The sequence below is a fragment of the Physcomitrium patens genome, chromosome 6, assembly GCF_059467195.1.
Source record: "Physcomitrium patens ecotype Gransden chromosome 6, ASM5946719v1, whole genome shotgun sequence".
In the NCBI taxonomy this organism is placed as follows: Eukaryota; Viridiplantae; Streptophyta; class Bryopsida; order Funariales; family Funariaceae; genus Physcomitrium; species Physcomitrium patens.
In genome coordinates this window covers 13,693,552-13,716,640 of record NC_143415.1, presented here as the reverse complement: position 1 = coordinate 13,716,640, position 23,089 = coordinate 13,693,552, and the positions used below count along the sequence as shown (strand labels likewise).

Here is a 23,089-nt window from a genome sequence, read left to right as displayed (position 1 = left end):
CCCATCTCCATCCTTTGTTCCATGTCATCCATCCCCTGTGTTTCAATCCTTGTTCCACGTTCTCTATCCCCATCCCTTGTTCCATGTCTCCCAAAATTAATCATCACATGGTTTGGAGGGGGGTGTAGTTTTAACAACTCCCTATAAATAGATCAAACAAAAATATTTTTGCTAATATAATATAAAATTATATATGATTTTAGTCAAACAATTTTAGACAAAGATATTGTGTATTACAATGTAGAAAAATTAAATTGTGCATGTATTAATAATAAGTATTATAAGAACTATTTATGTTTCATGTTAAAAAATAAAACTCAACAATGGAAAAGTCCGAATTTCCCAATAGTAAATTTCAATTTGATTTAAAAACAACAATTTCACTTTTAATTCTTTTAATTTATCTAACATATAAGAGCTTGTAAGATTAGAATAAAATAATTTTTAATTTTATTTAAAAGAAAGAAAGTGGCTTCTATATTTTTTCCAAGTAAAATTAAACTTTATTAACATATAACAATTACCCAATTGTGCACCAACTAAATAAAGTCCATTGCATATATCAACTCAAAAGGAGTGAATGATACTACCAAATGTACCTTCTTGTTACTTTTCATTCAAAATTAATTGTTACCAAGATGTTGAGTCAATGAATTTAAAGATTTAGTATCAATAGAAAATAAATCATAAATTCAGAGACTAGATAGAAGAAATAAATATTTTACACAGCAAATCCTAGAATAATACAAATATTTACTCAGAAATTAAATATTACTATAAAAAATAAAAAATTAATTTAGGTTGCATACAAGACCATTAAAGACTTTAATTTTTTTTAAAAAAAACTCAGAAATAATAATAACACACTTTGGTTCTAATACAGAAATTCAGAAGAAAATTGATACAAACCCAAATAGATATGTGGAGTTAGACGACATGCTATAACAAAAGAACATGAAGTTGGGGCTCCATAGTTTATATCTAAATCCGAAAATTCTACATTTTCAAATACTAACATGATCAATAACAAAAGAAAACTGAAAACGCAAGCAAGAATTGTCATAAGATTGAAAAAATAAAAAATAAAACCAATAGAGTTGTTAAAAAATAACACAAGGCTTTTAATTGTGGTAGATTTTTCAAATTGAGAAGTTTTCTGTTATGTTAATCTTATATTCTATTCTAATAAATTCTAAATGCTATCTTTGGTTTCACCAATAAGAACTTTGTCATGATGTACACATTAGAAACCTTTTTAGAGAAGCTAGGGAATTGTTTTTACATGTCTAATCATGAGAGTTATTGTGTGAGTTTCGTGTAAAACTGTGATTTACATATTCTTAATTTAAAAACCACAACCACCATATTACCTCTAAGTAATACAGTATTTTGTTAAAAGCAACTTAATTTCAAGGCAACATTGGAAGCTCAGCAAGCACGCAGCCCTGGATGTGGGAACAGGAGCTTGGGATGATGGGGGGCTACAATACAATACCAGGTGCAGAGTCAGTCCGTTCCCTACACAGAGAACGAGCGTTCCCGATAGAGTTCCCGAAGATGGGGGGCTGGGGTGTGTGCGTGGCATTCGTGGCATTCGTGGTGGTTGGATGAATGGGGATTGTGCGACAGCCTGGCAGGGTAGGGCCACGTGAGCACATGGGAGACACTCGAAGGGGCTGTTGGAAACTGGCCGACAACTCTTGCCTCGTCGGACACGATCATCGAGCCCCCTCCACGTCAGCACTCATTTTCTGATGACGTGTCCCATTGAGTCGATGCCAGTGTGAACGGGTGAACCCCACCAACTGAACCAGCCACACTCTTCATTCTCTCTCATTGGATCCTTTATTTTATTTATTTATTTTTTTGTGTTTTTCTCAACATTGTTGTTGGGTGGGAGTTATAAGACGATCTTACTAAAAACCAAAAATTGAATTTAAGACCCTATGTATCTATTTCTTGTTATTATAAATGCCGATCATAAAAAATAAAGTATGCATTGTGTAAAAAAATCCAACCTATTTAAGAAAATTTAAACTTGAAGTATTGAGAGATCAAAAGCACATGGTAAACGTCTTCCTACTCCGAACAAAAATGCAGAATGATGAAAAATTCACAATTCAACATTATGCTTTCAAGCGAGCATGCTTTTCACATTGTTCATCCCCAGTTGTGTTATAATGTTGTAATGTAGCTCAATCTGACTGGGAGGCTAGTCCTTGAGAAAATAGGAGCAGGACCGAGCACCTGATTCCTTGGCTTGTGTTCATTCCCATTCAGAACCATGAGCTTGGGAATGCTGCAGTAGGAGCTGCATCACTGGCTCCGGTGTTTCTTTTTGCTACTGCATACTTGCTTCGATCAGACTGCATCGAGAAAACCTAGAGGCTGATGCACCGCCGCGAGGAAACCTCGCACACTGGAAACTTTTTAAGGTATGATATATTTGTGGCAAAATGCTGTTTGAATACTCCGGTATTTATTCAGACTGTTTCGAGCTGGCGTGTGTGAGCTGCAGCTAGAGAAATCAGTAACAAGTTCATTGACCCTACGCCGTTGTTGCAGTCTTGCCACATGATGGGTCCATGCACTGAGTTGAACTGTGGGTCAACTTATTCCGAAGGTGATGAGCAGTATACGATCTTTGCCCAGTGCAGGCTTTGTACCGATCTGAATAATTGTCGAAAGTGGATTCAGAGGTGATGATCGACTAGAGCATTAGACTCACATGTCGGCAACTTAAGGACTAATAGATTATCCTCCTCAGGTTTTAGTTCAACTTGTTCGAGGCTTCACTTGCAGATTCGTGTTGAAACTATCATATGTATATGACGAAGGTCTTGCGGGGCGGACAGAGTTGCGTGAGTTTCCTCGTGACATAGCTGTGATTGGTAGGCTGACGGTGCTTGATGCCCTGCTGCTTCAATCGTTGGAAAGGTGACGTTCATCTCATATGTTTGCGCATGGTCTGAACCTACATGGCAACAGCCACTGACCTGAGGCGCAAAATTGTTGAGAGGATCTGCAAAGGCGTTTGATTTCCCCTGATCTTGTGAGTCTCACAGGAATTGCATGATTTGCATTCATGTCTGGAGAAGGACGTGTGGCGTACCTGTCCTCCTCCGCTGATATTTTCTCCGGGACCACCGTGAACTTAAGAGTACCAGGGCTTCTTCACCGTTATCCCCAACTAACTTATCCACGCCTGCTGGTACTCTCTCTTCCGTCGAAGTCCCCGGTTCATGGCCCCACACCATCACCGAATTGACGTCTACCTTTTTGCGCTTTCGTCTCCTACACTGGTCATGCTACTTTGTACCAGGAGAGGACATTCAACTTATAAGTAGATGATGTGACGTGACTGAACAGATGTATACCAAAAGTCGCAATCTAGTCTGGCAAAGCTTCCATTATACTGGCAGGATTGAGGCATGTTTTTCTGATACTTCGTAGTCATTGAGCTCTCTGTTGCCGCAATCGGAACTATGCATAGAAACTAAAATTCTCAGTTCATTCGATGTCTGTGGAAACATGAAGAGCTGTTTTGTCATCAGCAGTGGTGGAATGCAATGTGACTTGGAACAGGCATAGTAGTTGCGGCCGTTGCAGGCTAGCTGGATTATTTCAATTTACATGACATTCACAACAGTTTCTATAATCAGTTTTACAACATGATTCAATGATCGACCCTGATCTTAATTTGCTCTTAAATATAAACCTCTTGGATATGTAGTGTCACAGGTACGAATTCATGCCAAACTAGCTTTGAATTTGAGATCACTTAGTTGATATACTCAGCTGAAGACGTTACGAGAGGGGTTGCAGGAAAGGTCGTAAATGTTGTTGATATTCAACCCGACCAGGTCCAGTGTACAGCGCCTGCGTTGCTTCGTTACACAAGGTAGTTACGTTAGAAATCCGTAAGCATATGCACAGTTCTCTAGAATACCTTGGTAATTTTCGTCTGAGATGAAAGAAATGCGTGTAGGAGCAATCAGTAGAGACCCTGTTGTCCAATATTGCATCTGTCCAGGTCTTCCTTACCTGAAGTATATGATTCGTTGTTGGAGTCAGTGTAATCAAGAAACTATCATCTCAAAGTTGTTGAAGTCGATCCAGTATACTTCAATGTGCACATGAAATTGATTAGTTGCAAGGATGGTGGACGTACTTAAAAGGCTTTTAAGATTCAGAACATGAAGTTCAGGGTTGTTATGTTGTACTATTTGCTGTACCGTTTTGAAACATATTGTCCTAAAAATCAAGGATTTCAGTAATGAGATACAAGCAAAATGCCAGAAATTTTGGTAACTGCATGGATGTATGGATTTAAGACACTGCCTTGGCGTTTCAAAAAATAAAAAGTTAACAGACTTCGCGAGTGTGGGGTGCGGCAATACAACCACAGCTCTCTCCAGCGATGTACATATGTTTTTTGAGGCAATCTGAATAGCTTTTGAACCATTTCACTTGGAACAAATTCACGGCTGTGGCTGCACTTTTTCTGAACATTTAGAGCCTTTGTGAGTTTTATTTAGAGTCATGTAAATAATAGATTGTGATGGAAAGACAAGCATGGTCACTATTTTGGGCATAACCAAACGCTACTAAGTCGGATGTGTTGCTTTGGTTTGAATACTCCACAGCCACAAGAGACGTCACGAAGACTGCGTTGAACTCTGCTTCTACAAGTTTCTCAAATAAACTTATTTCACGATCACGTATGATCCAGATGTAATTTACCAATTTGGAAATACTGCATGATTGGAAAAAACTTTGAGATTCTGATTCATGGTAGAGCGACGAATTGAAAATCGCTTTAGCAGGCCATGCTTTACCAACCCGTGAATTTCAACTTCTGTTCTTGCTGTGCTTATTGAATGTAAAGCTCCTTGAAGGGTTGTGAACTGAGGTGGGCCACCTCAGTTCACAACCCTTCACCAATTGAAGAGCACCTATGTTCTGCAAAACAAGTCATATATAGATACCGTAAACGTAATGTACAATAGCTGTACCTAAATCTCAAAAATTCTGAAGGAGCACACTCGGTGGAAATTCATCGCTTTAACATCACTGGTACATCACAACTTCACTGCATTTGCAGTATTTGTGTGTTCGCAGCAATCACTGACTTGTGTGTAATTGCAACTACGATATATTTTTGAATGAGGTCATTTTAGTTAAACATGCTCCAAATTCAGAAAAGGGTTTAGCTAACGTTACATTGCTAACAACATCCGGATAAGTAATTCTCTTGAGTTGAACTTGCCTTTCGCCTTCAACTGAGTGCTGCAATTCTCTTTATTGTATGCAAAATCACGTACGACATAATCTCTCACGTCGGTGGTACAACACACTGCAATAAAAACTCATCTCAAGAGTAGAAAGTTCCTACATCTTCATTTATTTTCTGCGTACATCCTGCTGATTTCCGCAAGTACCGCTTTTGATAGCAAATGACAGCCTGCATTGCAGCACCTCAAAACTTGGACGCCCCAGGAAGGTCTCTCTCCATCATCCTGCCAACCGTAACTCCTACAACCTACTTCTCTTCAAACTTGGCAATAAGTAACTTCAATGCCCACATTCATTCTCACAGATCAGGTTGTGAAGGATATGCCTGCTCAATGAATCTACATGATCAGCAGTTGGTCAACCATACTTGCGTGTGGAATCTGTGTATGTATATAAAGTTTGCTTCGTTGCAGCTCGTTTCCTCCTGTCTTTGACAATGGAACTGTGAACAGTCTACACTGATGATAGAGTTGGTGCTTGTATTATTGTGAACTGGTACTTACTACCAAGTAGCCCACTTGAAGGTAGTTTGCATTGCAATACTAACAGTATCCTTAATGCCACACATGGGAATCAATTTAGACTGTAGTTTGGTGACAAAACGTCCACATAAAACCTCTATACTTCACATTTCACCTCCAACTCATGTACTCTTTCCGCATGTCATCCTAAAATTGCAAATATTGGAGACCAAGCACTATTATTTGATATTAGATTAAGCAAAGCTTTAGATATGGCAAATCAAACCGATCTGAAAAGAGGGTGTCATGTTTGCTCATGAAATTTATACAGTAAAAGATTTCAATATAAACTGGATGATGTTCGCACCCTGGTTTAACAATGTACATATTGGTTGGTATTTATTGTAGCCCTAAAATCCTGAATTTTAGATGTGTAGCTAGACTACTTGGTCATCAGGCTGAAGAGTGCTTGACCCGAGCTTGACAAATGCTATGAAATGGAGAAAGAGAAAGAAAGAACAAGAGCAAGCATTAACCAGGCAAGTGAACATCCATACAAACTGAAAGGCAAGATCTCATTTCAATCAATCTAGAGACAAGCACTTGGCAGGCTTTCACAGTGAGTATATAATTCTGCCATTTGTGAAGTTGAACAATGTTAACGTAGTTGGAAAAGTTGTACTTTAATCTTATGTTAGCATGTGCAATAAATGTTAATATGTTACACATTCATCACAAATGAATATGTAACATGTGCAATAAACCTGGTAATAAATCCAGTCCTCTTCAAAAATTTAGGATATTAAAACTGGCTTGAGAAGTTATTAATGGAAATATATTAAAACGAAGAAGAAAAAAAAACTGACTTGGGAAGTACATGGGCCTCTTCAGCAGTACTATTGCCTTCAATACCATGACACAATGCACAATATTCAACCCATTATTTAGTTGTAATCTCTTCCAAGATCTCAAAAGGCAACACTCATGTTGGATTCACAATTTGGTTTGATTGAATATTTCAGCACGGTGTCACCTCAACTTATAGATATTGAGTAAATGCATGGATGCATCTAGCTCCTTAATTAATTGTGGTTTTTGTAAAGACATGTGCTTTACGCATTATTATAATTAAATACAAAATAATTCATTAACTGTATATACTAGAATTTTTGAGGTATATCTCTCAAAGCTTTCACCATTGAATAATCACATACTTAAGCTTGTACCTAAATATGAATAAAAAATTTACCAATTAGATTTTGTTTTGGATAAAAATAATATTTTATTAAATACTTATCTTCTAAATTTTACATTTAAGATAAAACATTCATTCATTTTTATTTTTTATTATTTAATAAAGTGGAATTATTACCAAAATAAAAAATTAATATACATATTTAGTAAATATATTTTTTATTCATTACATATTATAAATAATCAAATAATTAAAAAATTAATAATATGAAGAATGTATTTAAATCCTTTGTAATAAGAGAAACTTTAATATATATATATATATATATATATATATTTTAATAATTTTGCAAAATTACAATATAAAATAAAAGTAAAATTAAAACATAAATTACAATTATGTAATTTTTAAAACTTAATCCTTGCAATGTGGTGGTACATGGTTATTGCAATTTGAATTCTTTGGATGAAATCTACCAAGAAAAAATTTCTAATCCTGCCAAGAACATCTATTCAATGCAATGCAACAACATAACAAATTTCAAGAAGGTTATAATATTTTATTTTAACAATTTAATTCTTAAAAATGTTACATAGTTAATTTAATTAAGCACAATATCATGTAAGTTTGATTATTTTTATATTTTTTTCTATAATATATATTATTATTAATAGATTTATTTTTTATTATAAATATGGATTCTAAATTTTTAAGAGACCATCTTAAGTTTAAAAGAGATTTGATGATAGTTTAGATGATAGTAGAAGAGGAGTAATATATTGAGAAAGAAGTTGTGCAAATTTTTCACTAAGATCAAAGTTATTTGGATCAAATAATTCATTAGACTTCTTTATTGTCTCCTGCATTATATTCTTTAAAAATTATACTCAATCTTGCTTCAAGATAACGAATTTAAGATAAAAATGTCAAATATTTAAGAGTTTTTTAAAGAGAGGTCATAAATTATTATATTTATCAATTAAAAAAAACATACACCAATACTAAAACTTCAAAAAGCACAAAGTAATTTCACCTCTCTTGATTGGTGATGTGCATTTAATTCTTTAATTTGTATCAAGAACTCATTAAATTGCTCATGTGACAACCGGTTCCTAAAGTTTATAAATTTAATTATATCAATTTTTTAAAAATAAAAAGGCAATTTTCCAAGCTCTAATCCGATAAATTGCATCATTCCATTAAAAGTTGATATAAAAAAAATCAAAACATATTACTTTACAACAAATAAAATATAATAAGGTCTTATACACTCCCATCAATGAATGAAGGGAGTGTTAGCAATTGACAAGGTTCTATTATTGGTAGGAGTGGTTCCGCACCTGACTAGTCGAAAAAACTCTTTGCCATCAAACTTTGGCGATTTTGCTGTATCAAAACATCAAGTTCATTTCATTAAATGGGTTTTGTTGGTAGGTATAAACTTGGTTTGTCAAATAAGCAAATTTTTTTTAGTGATTCCAAAAAGCCAACAAGATCCACAGAAAAATGTAATTTTCCAATCCTCTACCTGAAAGACATGAACTGTCTGATGGTGCACGAGCGACCAGAGGATCAATTACTTTTGAATATACAAACTGATTATATCTGCCTGTAAATGAAAAAAAAAATGACAATACGATACATTTACAGATGTATTACTTCGTTTCACTGTTATGCACACGCATTTTTAGAAGTGAAACAGCAGAGGTTGAGGTGTAGCACTACACAAATAATGCAGGATTTCTTGACACGAAAAATACTTCTATGCGTGAATTAAATGAATTTCGATGATGGTAGTGGAGTATGACCATACTTTCTGCCGGACCCTCGTCAGGACCCACAGCTACTTCAACGGGAATTGATGAGGGAGAAGCTTCAGGACACTCGGGGCATATTATCTTCTTGCATGAAAATGCTCCAGCATCTACAAATGAGTGATCACTATCACTGTTAGAATTCACTGTTGACTCAAAGTTCAAAATAGTGTTATTGAATTGCACCTGGATCTTGAACATGCGTCATGAGCAGATATCACCTCCGAGAACTAAAGAGATAAAAAAGAGTCAACATGGAGTTGCAACCATTATTCCGAGTTTCCAGATGTTCAAAAAAGCGATACCCTGAAGATCATACTGACACCTTGAGGTCAAGTGCGTAAGGATACCTTCTCATCTAGGAGGAGTGTGTTTCCTATACTGCGAAGGCAACATCATGTGGCTGTATTTCGAAAATATATACGATTTACATACTAAGAGCATTTCCGGTTATGAAAGCTCGTCTGGTGCAGAGCTTATAGCACCATACTTTGAGTAAACGATGCCGTTGTGTTGAACAATGCTTCAATTCACGGGCTTGATGAACTATTCAACAGGAAATTCTGACTTCTAATATACTGGAAAGTAGAATTTGATATGTGATTGATTCTAAACGAGGAGCGTGCGCTTCAGTAAAAAAGAAGTCGAAGTGTTCTTGCTTACGTGAACGCGAAACATGCTGATCAATCAGCTGAGGTAGAAGTCTTACTTTTCCTTCCCGACGAAATGGGTGTGGTCTTTAGCACTTCACCAGATGATTCTGGTGGACAAGGTCTTTTCTTTTCTTCAACCTGGAGTCAGCAAGCACATTTATCAAGATATCACCTTTGTTGACTTCAATAAAGCCTCACCAATACTGCAAGTTTAATATTCGTGTCCCAGATACAAACTTTGGACCGGAGTGTGTACACAGAGCATACTGATGGTTAATGCCCTTGCATGCACATGGAATACATCTTACTGTGAGGTTGTAATACTACAGTAGCAGAAATAGGAATAACTGAGTATGCTATGAAGGTCGATGCAGTCATTTTGAGACTTTGAGAGAGAGACTGCGCAAGCTCAGGCCTGACATCGTATGAGAAACTGGGTAATGACTCTTGCCGGGTCACCACATTCTGTGCTTGACTCAAGTGATTTCGTCAACGCCTTCCTGAACTCGTCCAACTGAGAAACAAATCCAACGGAGAAAATATTAATATCAGTGAAACCAGAAGATTCCTCATTATATGAGACTACTTTTAGCCGATTACGGTAAGGTCTTTGGACGAAAGTGCCCAGTTAGAAACCAACGATTAGAACCAAAACAGCCATCGTGGGGTAAAACTCCAGACCACAAAATCACATAATTATATAAAAATTTGTTGTAGTTCGCATGTTCTCTTTTGCTATTTATCATCTTTACAACAGCTGAATATCAAACGCAATCTTAATTTCTATAGTTTCCTTCTCTAAAGCAGCTTCTCTTACCTTCGAAACTTGACACATCAACTTCATTACTTGAGCTGAGAGGACATCCTTGTCTTCGATCAATTTTGCCTGCATGCAACCCAATGCATCAAGAATAAACCTCAACAGAAAGAAAATTCAAAACATCAATTGGTCGCGTGAAAATCTTAAATTCCAAATTAGTTTGAAGCTTTATGTATGTCGCATGATAGAAAAATAAGACCTATAAGAGCGATTATAACAGTAGTTACCAATAGAGAAATTGACTGGAACCAAATGTATCACTTCAAACGAATTTTTTTAGGGGACCAGACGACATATAGAAGAGGGTGGGTGCAAATTAGAGTTAGGAAATGTTGTGAGCACACCTGCGCCTCCATAGCATTAGTCAGTTTGGCCGTAGTTTCTGTAAAAGTGTTCTCTGCTCCAATAACACGTGCCTGAAGACTTCCAATGACCGCATCTTTCTCGGATATCTTTGATCTTAAACTTAAAGCCTCTTCTTCGAGCTTTCTAACACGACCAAAAACAGCAAATTGGGTGATCTGCTGCGCGACTTCCAATTGCGCGTCAAGGTCCTTTGGTAAGGCAGCCACCACACTATTCGGAAGCGTTCCCATGTCCTCCTTGCAATGTTCCTTCTTGACAACTTCTTCGATGCAATTTGTAGCAGTATACTGAAGTTTGCAACAAAACTCTAACGCACCTTACAGGAATATATGTATTCAAGGTTCTAACCAAACACAAGAAAACTGACTCCGTGGCACGTCTTCTTCAGAGCCTCAAAATCCAAAATAGCCATGCCTCGAAAAAGATATCATTTGACTCCATTCGACACCATTAAAATACCGATTCACTAACCGTTACATTCTGGCGACAGTAGTCGGCCACATTTTCATTCTGACGGAAACCCGCTTTGATTTCAAAGCTCTTCAGCAAAATGTTTCATGACCACTGACCTTCCAGTTAATTCAAGTCTTTACCTTCACTTGCATCGCTTCGAATGTCAACCCTTAATCGCCTCTATATGAAGCATTACTGACATTACAAAATCAAATAGTCCCATTAAACTACCATAGTTTCTACCACTACAATTGATATCTAGTCATCAACTAGTGATGAATATCCCTGATCTCGATTCATGGAAGAAAATTAGTAAAAACCGCCGCAGCAGCTGTGGAATAATCCACGTGCTCCGAAACTGTCCCCGATTTATCTACAAGTTGGTTTAGATACATGTGGCCAGGCCACCTTCGCATTCATCAGAGAAACAAGGATCAGAGAATAAATCAGAAGAGGGAGAACATTACATTCTTGAAGTGCACGAACATATCAAAGATAACTGAAGCAAGGGCCATGGGCTCTAACACTCGCAGCGACCTGATTGGGATATCACAGCTATGTCGCGCTTGGGAGGATGCAAAAGCCAACTCAGAAAGTAACTGTCACAAAATGTTACGTAGCTGGATGCACAAGATATTAAGGGAGATCCCAACTTCATGAAAAGCTAACAATAACATTCTTCAAACATTTAAGTTACTGATTGAGGAATGATAATACTTACCACTTCCACTTCAGCTTCATAGTGGTCCCCTGAACCCGCAAAAATCGCTAATGCCATAACCGCAACGACGTCAATATTCGTCGACCCATTCCTTGTACGTACTTGCGGATGCCCTCGTCTCTTATACTTTCTCATCGCTGCTGCCTAAATTGTGCTTCTTCGCCCGATTAAGGTACCACCTCAAACTCTAGCATTCTACTGCAAACATTCACAAGACATACAATGATCCTGATTCTGTTGTCGACAGCGGTAATACACGCAACCCACAGGTGCACATATGAAACCACAGTGCCATTAGTCTCCATATTTTGCGATTATAGAATACAGCCAGAGATTCAATTTTCAGAATAAGCGACATCGGATGATTCCGATTTCCTAAAACCTCGTTCTGGACGCAGATAACATTGTTCAGAAGTAACATGGTGTGACGATACATGTAAAATAAGATAAAAAAGTTGATAAATTCCCAAAAGACTTCCGCGAAGAATACACGTAGACACATTGGAATCACAAAATGTGAAGTGCTTCAATGTGATGCTAGGTCTTGGTTCAAATATCAATTTTCCACTTAAGTCATTAATTTTCAAAAGATCCGTCATTTTTTCAGGATAATGTTAAACGGTGATCATAAAATTTTGCAGAGTTCCTAGAATCATGGTACAATTTGACCGAAGTCCCTGAAACACGACTATCTTAGTAATCATGCGGGAAGCATCTAAAAGCAGCATAGAGAGCGAAATCGTCACAAGTTGCTCCTGAATAACCTAAGAATAAAATATAGATTAATAATTTGAATCTTTTTACAGCTAAAGAGAAGTGCCACAGTAAGGCGTATATAGGCATACAAGCCGTGTGGTTGTCAAAGATATCACGGTGAACACTATACCCATCAAAACGCCGAAATAAGTGCTCTTTGGGTCGACACTCAGCGCTCGCCGAAAAAGGACGCCGGTAAAAATTGGGTAAAGACTACCACATGCCACCACAATCAAGCTTTCAAGCCCGTTTGGACCAATTCCAGTAAGTGCTGCACAGATGCCTCCCATAGGACCGGCCAAACAAGAGAGAACAGCTGCTAAAAACGACACCTTTTTGCTACCTGTAGCTCCATATACGATACTACCCACACCAACTCCACTTGGCAATCCGTGAAGCATTACAGGAAATACTAAGTAGAGGCTGTATCCTCTCGTAGCAGCAACACCCATAGCCAGTCCCTCGGCAAAGGAATAAAACCAAATCATAAATGAGGCCAAGAAAGCTTTCCTTGCTACAGGGTTAAGTGGGTTCCCAGAGCACAGAGCCACTGTCTCTGTTTTGCGTGACTTGGCTCTAGATTCCATGCGCTTTCGAAGCACAAAGTGAGAGAATGCTCCACAAAATAGAAGTAGGAAGACATAAAGGATATTCAGCTTGCCTTTCAATAGAAATTGCAAGGGTTTCCATGTCGCTACCACGAAGGCAACACCTCCCCCAATTCCAGTAGCCATAGCCAGTGGCAGCTTGATGGAGCTCAGAAGTAGCATGTGTATCAAAGCCCCGACGAAGGGACCAATTCCAAAGCTAAGATAAGCTAATAGCATATTAACATTCCTCATACCAGAGCCTCCCTCCGGGTTTTCCAGCAACGCACTTAGAGCCTCCATGAAAGTCACGGCAAGGGTGGCAGCCGTTGCTACCTCCGCCTTCCCTGCATCTTTAATACTGTCAGGCATAACTTCTGCCATTACCATCCATATCATGCAGCCCCCGGCGAAGCCCATACAGAAAGGCAGAAATTGGCGAAATGCTTCAGCACACATAAATGCAGGAACGGCTACTAACGGCTGTGGTAGGGATGTGAAGATACTCCATAGCATGGATTGCTTCGCTGATAATCCTTGGCTTGAAAGGAGCAAACTTACAGCTAATCCCTCCGGAATGTTATGAACCGCTATGGCAATCGTAACCATCAAGCCCTGAGAAAATCCCTTTGGGCCTGCGAAAGATACCCCTACTCCAGAACCTTCCCCAAACGAATGCAGGGTCATGATTGAGACCACTAATATCATTTTGGGAACGTCCGCGCCCTTCACATCCAGCATGCTGACTTCTCCAAAATTATCGTGCACAAGTTTCTGACTGAGAAGAATGAACAGTCCGCCAGCCAGAATGCCGATAACAACCCAACTACCTCCTCCAAACTTTTGACCCTCTTGAATGAGATCGAAGCTTGCTGCGAGCATCACGCCTGAAGCAACGCCGTTGCATATACCTCCCCATCGAGGCTCCAGCTGCACGAAGAAGAAGGGCACGGCGCCTAATCCAGTTGCAACGGCCATGGCCAGTGTGAGCCATGCTACTGTGGAAACCGGAACACTTTTAGTAGACTCTGGGACCAATTGATCTCCTGAATTATATATGTTATGGGTAATGGTTGCCGCATGTGCTACTTGGGCCTCTAATGTCCCAATCTGCTGAATATTTTGTAGGGTCTCTCCCTGAACTAGACATATTGCGAACTGAAATGCTAGCAAAAGCAGAACTGCAAGGACAAGGGATGACATAGCTCGACCTGCAGAGCTATGGTTTCTCTTAAAGGGATACATTTTAGTCTCCATTGTCCTTGTAAAGATATCTACCTTTGTTTTCATCCCTAAAACACAGCAAGGACCATGACTCACTGCACCCTAAGACGTTGCATATCGTCACCTTTATTGCCTTCCTCCAAAACCAGTGTCTCCAAAAATAACACCATCTGTAGCACGAAAATTTTAAAATTTTAAAATGATAGTTTCGTCAACATACGTTCATTTTAAACATCAGAACTCCCTAGAGTAGGGCGTATGGGTGTGACGTAAAATGCTTCTCAACCAGCATCTCCAAAAACAAAGTTAAAGATATAAAAGCACACAAAACAAAACTACCCAATGAACCAGAACCCCCACTATAGCTTCCAAAACATGACTACAGCTCCCAGATTAGGTTACTGCAGAATTAGAACTATAACTCCTTCGTACTGGAAACATACTAACCAAAGCGCTTGTCCGATGAGATGCAATGTTCAAGCACACATTAGAGAGTTTTCCTCCTCAAGTAAACAACCCTTTCACACCATCGCCATCGACATCATCATCAAAACAATCATACTAAGAATACTGACAATAATATCCAATCAGGTCTTGTAACATTGTACCTTGGCTTTGAATCGCTGCAGCATGTCAATGCACCCACGCACAACTCATCCTCTCTGCCCCCACCTGACCCTCTACCCGCATCTCGGTATACCTACGCACTACAACAAGGACATATCTTCAAGGAGCCCACGAGAATCTTGGTGTCTTCAATGACCTAACCCTTTTCTAGAAGGGATCATCCGCGCTACATGTGCTCTCGCCAGTCCTAAATAAATTGCTTCATGATCCAGCTACCGACTGAATAAGTCGGATTACACACGTAAGCCAAACCCAGTCCTTGAAACTTCACTCCATCGCGGTTGGGTCACAACCCTGAGGATCACTTCGCGTCCTCGCTGTAGCAGCCCACTATCAACCCTTGCCCTAACTTCCTTTCCAGAGCATTAAATCGCATGTAAAAAGACCCAGGTGAATCAAAAGAGTCGGTCGATTCCCTTCACCCCAATCCCAGTCGAAGCTCAACTTACTACCCCTACAGACATAGCACAATCCTCTGCACCACGAGAGACTATAGATTTAACAAAGAGGGAAGAGGTCGAAGGGGCAACACCCACATTAGTGAAGGCTTCCTCACGGAACAAAATATATGCTACATCGCTCCAGTACGCTGCCAAACAATGAAAGCTATGAAGAATGTGCAGTGATGAGCCTCACCTGCTCTCATACGGATCATCTGCTTAGGTGAGGCACACTCACTCCTCGACCTCCTTTGAACACCACCGCGTGTGCCTCCACAATCTGGGCTGAGTCACTATGTAAAAATCAGGAACTAAACATACATACTTTTCCTAGTCATCCACTGTACACACACTGTACACACACACATAGAGACCCAGACACCGTGTTGACTTGTTATCCACAGCCACAGAGTAAACATCCTGTTACCCTGCAAATTTAGAGCGTTCGAAACAGTTCCAGGAAACGAAAATAAAATAAATAGAAAGAAAGAAAAACCCAGGAGTGATCTACCCACAGACCATTTCGTAACCCTGGAGGAGGTGTGCTGTTTTCTTATTTTTTGTTTCTAATAAGCTGAACTGACCTAAAACATTTCCTGTTTGATTCATCAGATTTTGCAGCATGAGGTTAAATATATAGATATGGATGACATAGAATAATTTCTATCATTTTCTGTATGAAAAAAATAAATAACTGCGAGTTTGTAATCACTTTTGAAATAAAATAACCTTCGTTTTCTTTTCCATTCTTTATTTATAAATATGTGTACGTTTACAATCCCCTGGGCATTTATTTCTTTTTCAACTTAAAGTTCAATACAGAGAAAGTTCTTGGATTTCATGTGTGTAAATCATGTATGCACTTTCTGGCATTACATGCACAAGAATCAAAATCTAAGAACTGAATTCACTAAGGCATAATGTTAGGGAGTCTTTACAATTAGTGGTGAAGGTGACAGGTCACCAATTTCAAATCTTGTGGTTGGCTTCCTAGTTTCAGCCAATCAAAAGATATAGCAGCTGCAGCCTCGCACTTTGTCTCCTGAATGTGACCACCCACTTTAAGAGTTACAATGAATTTCAAACACTTCGAAAGTAGAGCGCCTGGTTTTCCAAAAACGATATGATGGCATTCTGTGAGATTCATTACTCTTTGACTTCCATATATTGTTAGTAATTTTCATCCATGTCATCACATGTAGCAAAGAAAACACGAACACATAATTTACTTCACTTATTGGTACAAGTAGTGTGTGCATGTATGTGTAGTTTATAATATGATCAAACACATCCTTTTTCCTACTTTTGTGGGATGCTTTGACACTGCAATCTGTTTTGGATATTTGCAGTGACACATCTGAGGCTGGTTGTCAATGTTATTAGTTCTTATTTCTATTTTGTTCTTAGTGCAAGACCTTCCAGATCAAGTCAGGTAATTAAAAAGGAAACATGAATAGAATGGCTCTAATCAGGTCAAGCAGTTTGGTGAAAACCTCATCACTGTGAAATGCGCTTTTTCTTTCATTATTCTGCGTTCCTGGTCCGTAGGGTAGATTGTTGTAAAGAGGTCGTACAACAGAAGATTTCGTTGATCAGTGAAGTTCAAAATCTGAATCACTAAGGGCAGGGTGAACATAACTGCTTACCTCAGCCTCCAGAAATCCTTGTGAATGCAGTGTCAAGGAACTAAGGTAGAGAGGCAAAGAGGACAAAACGATTTTATAAAACAGAATGGGGAAGAGAGAGAGGTAGCAAAGAATAAACTTGATATGCACAAAAGTGGACCTTCCAAAGAGGATATCCAGAAGCATCAATTTTAACCATACAATCTGGCTTCTAGAAAACTTCGTCTTCCTCACATTGCATCCGTAGTTGACTTCTAGAATAATGAATAAACAGTTTTGGTCGAGATTAACAGGTCTAGGCATACACTAAAAGTGAAGACATCACTCTGCTGGCTCAAAGAGCGAGGATTTGTGCAAGTTTCAGCAAGCCTATTCGTCCTGCACGACGCTCTCGCTATTTTACAGTTACCTGGGCAGGTTACCGCTAACACAAGATATGTGACATAAGCAGTGAGAAGGAGTAAGACACTTGTCGATTTTACATTACGCAGACCTACTTCCAGTGACCAGTTCAATCAATGGCGCGACGGGAGACCGCAGCGAGTAAGCTTTGGCATCATTAACAAACATCCAGCCTGCATAAATATAGACGAGAATGTCAGGTATATGCCCTTCATGTGATCTAACTTATCAATTGTGTTCTATTTCACTTAGATTATAGACACGACAATTTTGTTTTTGCTCAAACGAAGGTGAGGCAGCGGCACATGCATCTGAAGAGGTGAAGGATATATTACCTAGCCAAACCGCAAGTACAGCGCTGACTCCGTAGAAATATACCTCATTGATAACTTGAAACCTGCAACATCAAATCAGACAACAGTTACGTCAGAGAATCCACTAGGCGAAATGATTTTATTAAAACCACACCAATGTTCAACACCCTATCATGTAAGATTGATCTGTCGGGGGTTTGTGAACTGGCACCAAGTCGTAAAATCCCGAGTCAAGTTAGAAAGTAGAGAAATTAATGTTTGGGTGTGTATGGAGAATGAACATCCCTTCATTCAGTCGGATAGGCTAACATACAAGCCATGCATTAGCGCACAAGGTGGATACAAAAGAAAAATGGTCGCGAACTGCTTACACAAACATAGTGACAAGGATTCCCCAACCCTGTAGCAGAGTACCCCAAGACGATCCTGTGAACCTGTATTCACACCAGAATACAAATAAGCATCTCTGACACAATATTGTTCAAGTATCTCAAATACAGCGCTCTGCTGTCGATAGACCACTTACTCCAAAAATGAGAATATAATGCACAAGCAGATGTCGAACGCTTAACTACAGCTCAATTATCACTATTGCAAAATCTTACCACATCAGGTCGCGGGTGAATAGAGCACGTGGCAGTAGCAGACCATTGCCGGCCATGGCGAGCAAGATGGTGAGGACTGACAAGCCCTTGATGTTGGAAGGATTCAAATAATTCGACCACTGTCCAACAAGGTCAACAAGTTAAACATTCAGTGCGTGAGATCGTTTCTCCAAAAAAATGAGCTAAATAACAAGGAAAAAGCAGTTTCAATTCTCAGCCTAGAAAATTGTGCCTTAAGCACATACCGCCTGCGCTACAGGACCCCACATAAAGAGAAGAGTTGCTGTCCATGCCGAGAGTCCTGTGTAGAATTTTAAAGCAGATGGTGGCAGCTTGTTGAGCCGAGCCTGTCGTACCATGTCATAACAACTGTTAATAGAGGACAGACTATAAAGGTAGCTGTTATCACGAATCTACCCATAATGACTGAAGACAGAGCCAATTAAAATGATGTATACCAGAATGGCCAGTAGCAAAGCAAGCGCGCCAAAAACGGTGCCTGGGAGGATGGAGGCCGGAATGAATGGCACAAATGTTGACCACATGACCTGACAAGAAGTCAGTTCGGCAATCAGATGGAAAATTTGCAAGTCTGATAAAACATTAATTTCTAATCTGCACTGCATTTGACAACCTTGATAAGCATGTACATTTGTTGAGAAACTGAAGATAATCGAAACCTAAACGAAGAAAATCTCTGCCGATACGTCCGACTTAATTAAGCCGAGTAGGTTTTCTTCAGTTGGAGACACGAAATTTACTGTCACTACAAATGAAAAATCCATACGGCAATGGCGGCAAAACGTTAAGATGATGGAGAATAGAAATCATTAGCAGCGAAACGGTATTCCGCAGCACACCTGCGGAAGCACCGTAAGCCCACCGACGGTGACGGCATCGCCCCATAGCTGCCAGAGGCTAGGGCTAAGCTTGTTGAAGTAGCTCAGCCAGTTAAGAAGAAGGCCAATAATCACCACGGAAGCTGTTGCAACATAAATTGGGAAGGGCATTGCCTTTCCAATTGCCAGCTGCGACAGCACAACCCCAGTGGAAACCACACCCACAGCTTGCACAATTGTTGCGCCCCGCTCTCTCTTTCCTGCGAAGTACGAGAGAAGCGACAAGTTTCCAAGAAGTCCTGTCAACTGGCCCTGCATTCAACCACAGAGTACCAGAGCTGTTCACCAGATGGACCAATTTATGCGCAACATCCACAGTACATTATTTGTGTCGGAAACTATCAAGAAAGAAAAGCATGCGAAACTATGTGCATACCATCCAGGGTATGGCAGTGAGGGCAACGAGGTTCCCCGACATGAGATTCTGCGTGTTGAGGACAATTTGGGGCAGTTGCAGAAGCAGGAATGCCACCGTTGCAGATTCAGCAACGCGTGCCGTGACTGCGTCCCATCGCTTGTAATCGCTGGTAGGCAAAGCCTCCTCGTCCCCTCCCTGGAAGAAGAGCTCAACATGGTTCCGTTAGTTGCTCACAAGCTAGTTAACCCTGACATTTGCAAAGCTCGAGGCAAGAAGAGCTAAAAAAAATTTAAAAAATAAAAGAAGAAGAAGAAGAAGAAGAAGAAGAAGACAGAAAACAGAATTCGATTCAACAACACCGAACAAGCAGAACCGTAAGACCACCTTCGAGAACTCTGGAGTGGCATCCTCACTCAAAGCTTTCGGTGCAAGCTGGGTCCTCGTCCTGTGCACCAGAATTGATCCAACCCGTTCCTCGCGAGCCACAAAACCACCCCCAAAGTCCTTGCTAATCCGCCCATTTCGAGCTGAGCTCGAACGAATTCTCGCCCCGTACCTCAGCACACTCTGCACAGGATTCCCAGAATGCAAATGGGGATCCCGTGCGACCACATTCACAGCATTGCGCTGTAAAGCGGCGTCAAAGGAGGACATGGCTTGCGCGACAGCCATGAATGCAAATCTCGTTACAGTCTGTGCACCTCCTCCCTTACTCACTCACGCAGGCACTCACTCACTAACACACTCTGCAACCCCGCAAAACAAACCGGGATCCAAAAGAGACCGAAACCAAGGATTCTCACTCCAGCGGTCCTGAAACAATCCCAGCTGGAGGAAGAATAACGACCAAAGAGGGATTCAGAGTGACGACAAACTACGGAAATGAATGCACGGAGGAGGAGAGATGGCATGTGAGTGATGATGGGGTAATTGTCGAGGACTGGGCCGTCGGAATCTTAAGAGGAGGGGTGCAACGTGGTGGGCTCACAAACTTCTAGGGACCCATTTGCAAAGGGAGGTAAGGACTTCCTCGCAGAAGAAAGCTTCTTCATATGATATTCTCCATCACCAACCAATAAGATCTCGAACCTGTTGGTGTAATGACATGTCTCTCAGGAATTTCTTCCTTAAACCTCTCCACTATTTCTTATTTATTACCTGACGTCCAATACCACCTGGCAGACGCTCGTAGTTTGCACTTCTCTTCTTAAATGGAGCTGAACTTCGAGGGCGACCTGTAAAGTTTTAAAAAAATAGATAATGTCTAGTGGTGCACCTTCTGAGATCGCTCATAATTGCTGAGTAGAATAGTCGACGGAGAACACTATGTATGGTGGATTTCATTATAGGTGCTAATGAACCAATTGACAAGTTGGAGGCGGGTTAACTCTTCAGCACATCTTTCACTTGAAATTTCCAGTTTATCGAAGAAAGAAAAGATAATGTTAACAATAACGAGAAATTGTAACAAATCAGCAAAGAGATTTTATGCACTGGGTGTTTGATTCTAGGGTATGATTGTGGATATTGGTGATGCCGAATTCAACATGAGACAAATCATGTCCAACCTTTCCACACGTAGATTTCTAGAAGCAGATTTTACAAGCATAACGCGAGGTTTGCAACTCGTGATCTTGATTGATCAATTGGCGGAATAGGACAAAAGGGTTACGAATATAATTAACGAAGGAGAAAGGCGTTGCGGGTCGCAACCCAGATATCTTGCATTCATAGCCTGTTAAATTTGCTTGCCGAAAAGTTTGATCCCGTTGGTTTTGCATCATTGGTTAGGAATCTTTCTTCTTGCAGAAATTTTCAGCCGCTCAAGTGTCGTATGGTCTAGCTAGTGGATACTCATTTGGACCCTATATGAGGACCTCTTACAGTCAAAAATTCAGTTCATGCAATGGCTCGACATAAGCAAGTGTTTCATCTTGTTTCATAAGAAATGGGCTGTCATAAATCCACTGACGAGATTGCCACCTGGTGAAAGTGTCTGCGGAGGGTGAGCCCTAGTCTCCTACTCCTGTGAGGCTCTTGTCACTAATGCATATCACATCTATTAACAACCTCAGGATCATGAGTAGATGAGTTAGTTGTTGTATTGCTTGTGATGCAATCTCATAGACGAATGAAACAGTTCTTTGCTGTGATCGTCCTGAGATGCTACTTGTGAGGATGGTTTTCCACTAAAGTTGAAGAATGTCTTTTGGTCTCTTTCTCAACCATGGACGTAAAGGACTATCCGTTACACATTATTGGGTACGGGTACCGAACAAGGTGCGTTGTTTCTACTACTCTCAAATTCCTCTAAATGGCCTTTTCCTCGTACTTGTACCAGGAGGGAACCTTCGCTGGCAACATTGGTACTTCTGATTGGAAAGCCTGTAATGGTATGGTTTTAAAACTTCGGTGCTTTAATCCTAAAATTGTTAAAGGATGTGGGACAAGACACGTAAATAGCATTGGGAGTGGGGAATCTTCGAGGAATCTTGCAAAATTGCCATCCTTTCGATGATCTACCTCTCAAGCACTTCGTGCATCAAACACAAAAATTTGAAGATGATCGAGATTCATGTACAACCAGGCAATGGTTGCAGAGTCCTAATAACTACGGAGTTGTGATATTCCTCCTAGGATTTTTTTTTATCTAACTTGCAGGGACGGCGATGGACATCAACAGAAAATTAAGGAGGTCAACTTAATCAACTTTCAATAACTCAGAAATTTACAACCTGATCAGCGCAGGTTCACAGCTTGTCAATCCGAGAATATACACAAATATTCCGAGTGAGATAGATTATCGAAGATTCACCTGGAGAGTCTTATTCTTCGTCAATCTGCTCGACATGCTGATGACTACGTGGCCGCGAGTGCTGTGATTTTGAGCTGGAATTGGGATGCATCCACAATCTCCCAAATGGTCGATTCTCAAGGTTTAAAGTCATTCACATTCGTTCTCTTCACACAGAATAACAAGTCGAGACCTATTTATGAGTGATGCTACGATCAAGGTATTGAATAGGAGTGTATATGCAACTCTGGCCGGACATACCATACGTTAAACTTAACGCCTCCGGAGAGCCTCATCAACGTCGCCTTTACGAACCTCAAATTGCTAAGTTTTTTCCCAAGTGATCAGAATGACGTATCATGCATGATCCAGGCTGTGAGTCGGCCACATTTGCAGCCTTAAAGTAATATGAAACCTGCAAATTGGGTCGCACTGCAGCTATATAAACGAAGATGCCTCCAGACAGTCACTGGAATGGATTGTAAATCGAGACTCAATGGGAGATGCAACAACTGGCACAGGGAGGGGCAAGAAGTTCTTCCAGGGAGGGCCATGTGAGGGCTATTGCGGGTCACCACAAAGTTCCAAGACTCCAGAGTCTTTAAGATTCCAGCCCATTCCTCACCAACTGGGGTCCTCACGAGGCTCCGATGATTTGCACCACTATCTCGTCGCACGGC

The 23,089-nt window shown here is 40.1% G+C and overlaps 3 protein-coding genes and 1 long non-coding RNA gene across 26 annotated transcripts; 1 reads left to right on the top strand and 3 right to left on the bottom strand.

Moving 5' to 3' along the window:
* Nucleotides 1-1,840: 1,840 nt before the first annotated feature.
* Nucleotides 1,841-4,577, top strand: LOC149989171 (uncharacterized). Its single transcript, XR_016503396.1, has 2 exons — nucleotides 1,841-2,435; nucleotides 2,566-4,577. It is a non-coding gene; the product is annotated as an uncharacterized LOC149989171 (long non-coding RNA).
* Nucleotides 4,578-6,743: 2,166 nt separating this feature from the next.
* LOC112283626 (uncharacterized protein At4g15545) lies at nucleotides 6,744-12,387 on the bottom strand. 19 transcript variants are annotated; one of them, XR_002970157.3, is made up of 10 exons: nucleotides 10,583-12,387; nucleotides 10,236-10,304; nucleotides 9,870-9,932; nucleotides 9,475-9,556; nucleotides 8,765-8,875; nucleotides 8,480-8,560; nucleotides 8,292-8,337; nucleotides 7,985-8,063; nucleotides 7,346-7,459; nucleotides 6,744-6,982 (listed from the first exon to the last, which is right to left on the bottom strand). XR_002970157.3 is itself a non-coding variant. In XM_024522592.3 (10 exons), exons 1-9 carry the CDS (start codon nucleotides 10,832-10,834, stop codon nucleotides 7,424-7,426), a joined length of 819 nt encoding a protein of 272 aa, XP_024378360.1. In that variant the 5' UTR covers nucleotides 10,835-12,387; the 3' UTR covers nucleotides 6,744-6,982; nucleotides 7,390-7,423. The 19 variants fall into 19 exon arrangements, 14 of the variants coding, with proteins under 14 accessions (XP_024378360.1, XP_024378356.1, XP_024378357.1 ...); XR_002970158.3 differs by having other exon boundaries at nucleotides 7,390-7,446; XM_024522592.3 differs by having other exon boundaries at nucleotides 7,390-7,459.
* A 151-nt stretch (nucleotides 12,388-12,538) lies between these two features.
* Nucleotides 12,539-15,791, bottom strand: LOC112283625 (putative zinc transporter At3g08650). Of its 4 annotated transcripts, none has more exons than XM_024522583.3 (3): nucleotides 15,609-15,791; nucleotides 14,954-15,447; nucleotides 12,539-14,515 (listed from the first exon to the last, which is right to left on the bottom strand). In XM_024522583.3, the coding sequence occupies exon 3, from the start codon at nucleotides 14,409-14,411 to the stop codon at nucleotides 12,585-12,587; it is 1,827 nt and encodes a 608-aa protein (XP_024378351.1). In that variant the 5' UTR covers nucleotides 14,412-14,515; nucleotides 14,954-15,447; nucleotides 15,609-15,791; the 3' UTR covers nucleotides 12,539-12,584. The 4 variants fall into 4 exon arrangements, with proteins under 4 accessions (XP_024378351.1, XP_024378352.1, XP_024378353.1 ...); XM_024522584.3 differs by having other exon boundaries at nucleotides 14,954-15,289; XM_024522585.3 differs by having other exon boundaries at nucleotides 14,954-15,052.
* Nucleotides 15,792-17,161: 1,370 nt separating this feature from the next.
* LOC112283555 (maltose excess protein 1-like, chloroplastic) lies at nucleotides 17,162-22,981 on the bottom strand. 2 transcript variants are annotated; one of them, XM_073534919.2, is made up of 9 exons: nucleotides 22,431-22,981; nucleotides 19,634-19,810; nucleotides 19,219-19,509; nucleotides 18,817-18,906; nucleotides 18,604-18,705; nucleotides 18,359-18,477; nucleotides 18,125-18,187; nucleotides 17,775-17,836; nucleotides 17,162-17,612 (listed from the first exon to the last, which is right to left on the bottom strand). In XM_073534919.2, the coding sequence occupies exons 1-9, from the start codon at nucleotides 22,464-22,466 to the stop codon at nucleotides 17,521-17,523; spliced, it is 1,032 nt and encodes a 343-aa protein (XP_073391020.1). In that variant the 5' UTR covers nucleotides 22,467-22,981; the 3' UTR covers nucleotides 17,162-17,520. The 2 variants fall into 2 exon arrangements, with proteins under 2 accessions (XP_073391020.1, XP_024378150.1); XM_024522382.3 differs by lacking the exon at nucleotides 22,431-22,981 and adding an exon at nucleotides 20,000-20,422.
* Nucleotides 22,982-23,089: the final 108 nt, after the last annotated feature.

Bases quoted from the DNA above. Each gene is read 5' to 3' on its own strand.
- LOC112283626 (XM_024522587.2), bottom strand. From the start codon at position 10,834: ATGGGAACGCTTCCGAATAGTGTGGTGGCTGCCTTACCAAAGGACCTT. The intron at 9,933-10,235 runs GTAAGAGAAGCT...TTTGTTTCTCAG, and splicing joins TGATGTGTCAAGTTTCGAAG to TTGGACGAGTTCAGGAAGGC. The intron at 8,338-8,479 runs GTAGAGGATTGG...GTTTTGATACAG, and splicing joins AGACAGTTCATGTCTTTCAG to CAAAATCGCCAAAGTTTGAT.
- LOC112283625 (XM_024522583.3), bottom strand. From the start codon at position 14,411: ATGAAAACAAAGGTAGATATCTTTACAAGGACAATGGAGACTAAAATG.
- LOC112283555 (XM_024522382.3), bottom strand. From the start codon at position 20,287: ATGGCTGTCGCGCAAGCCATGTCCTCCTTTGACGCCGCTTTACAGCGC. The intron at 19,510-19,633 runs GTATGCACATAG...GGTTGAATGCAG, and splicing joins TCACTGCCATACCCTGGATG to GGCCAGTTGACAGGACTTCT. The intron at 18,706-18,816 runs GTATACATCATT...ATGGTACGACAG, and splicing joins CTTTGCTACTGGCCATTCTG to GCTCGGCTCAACAAGCTGCC.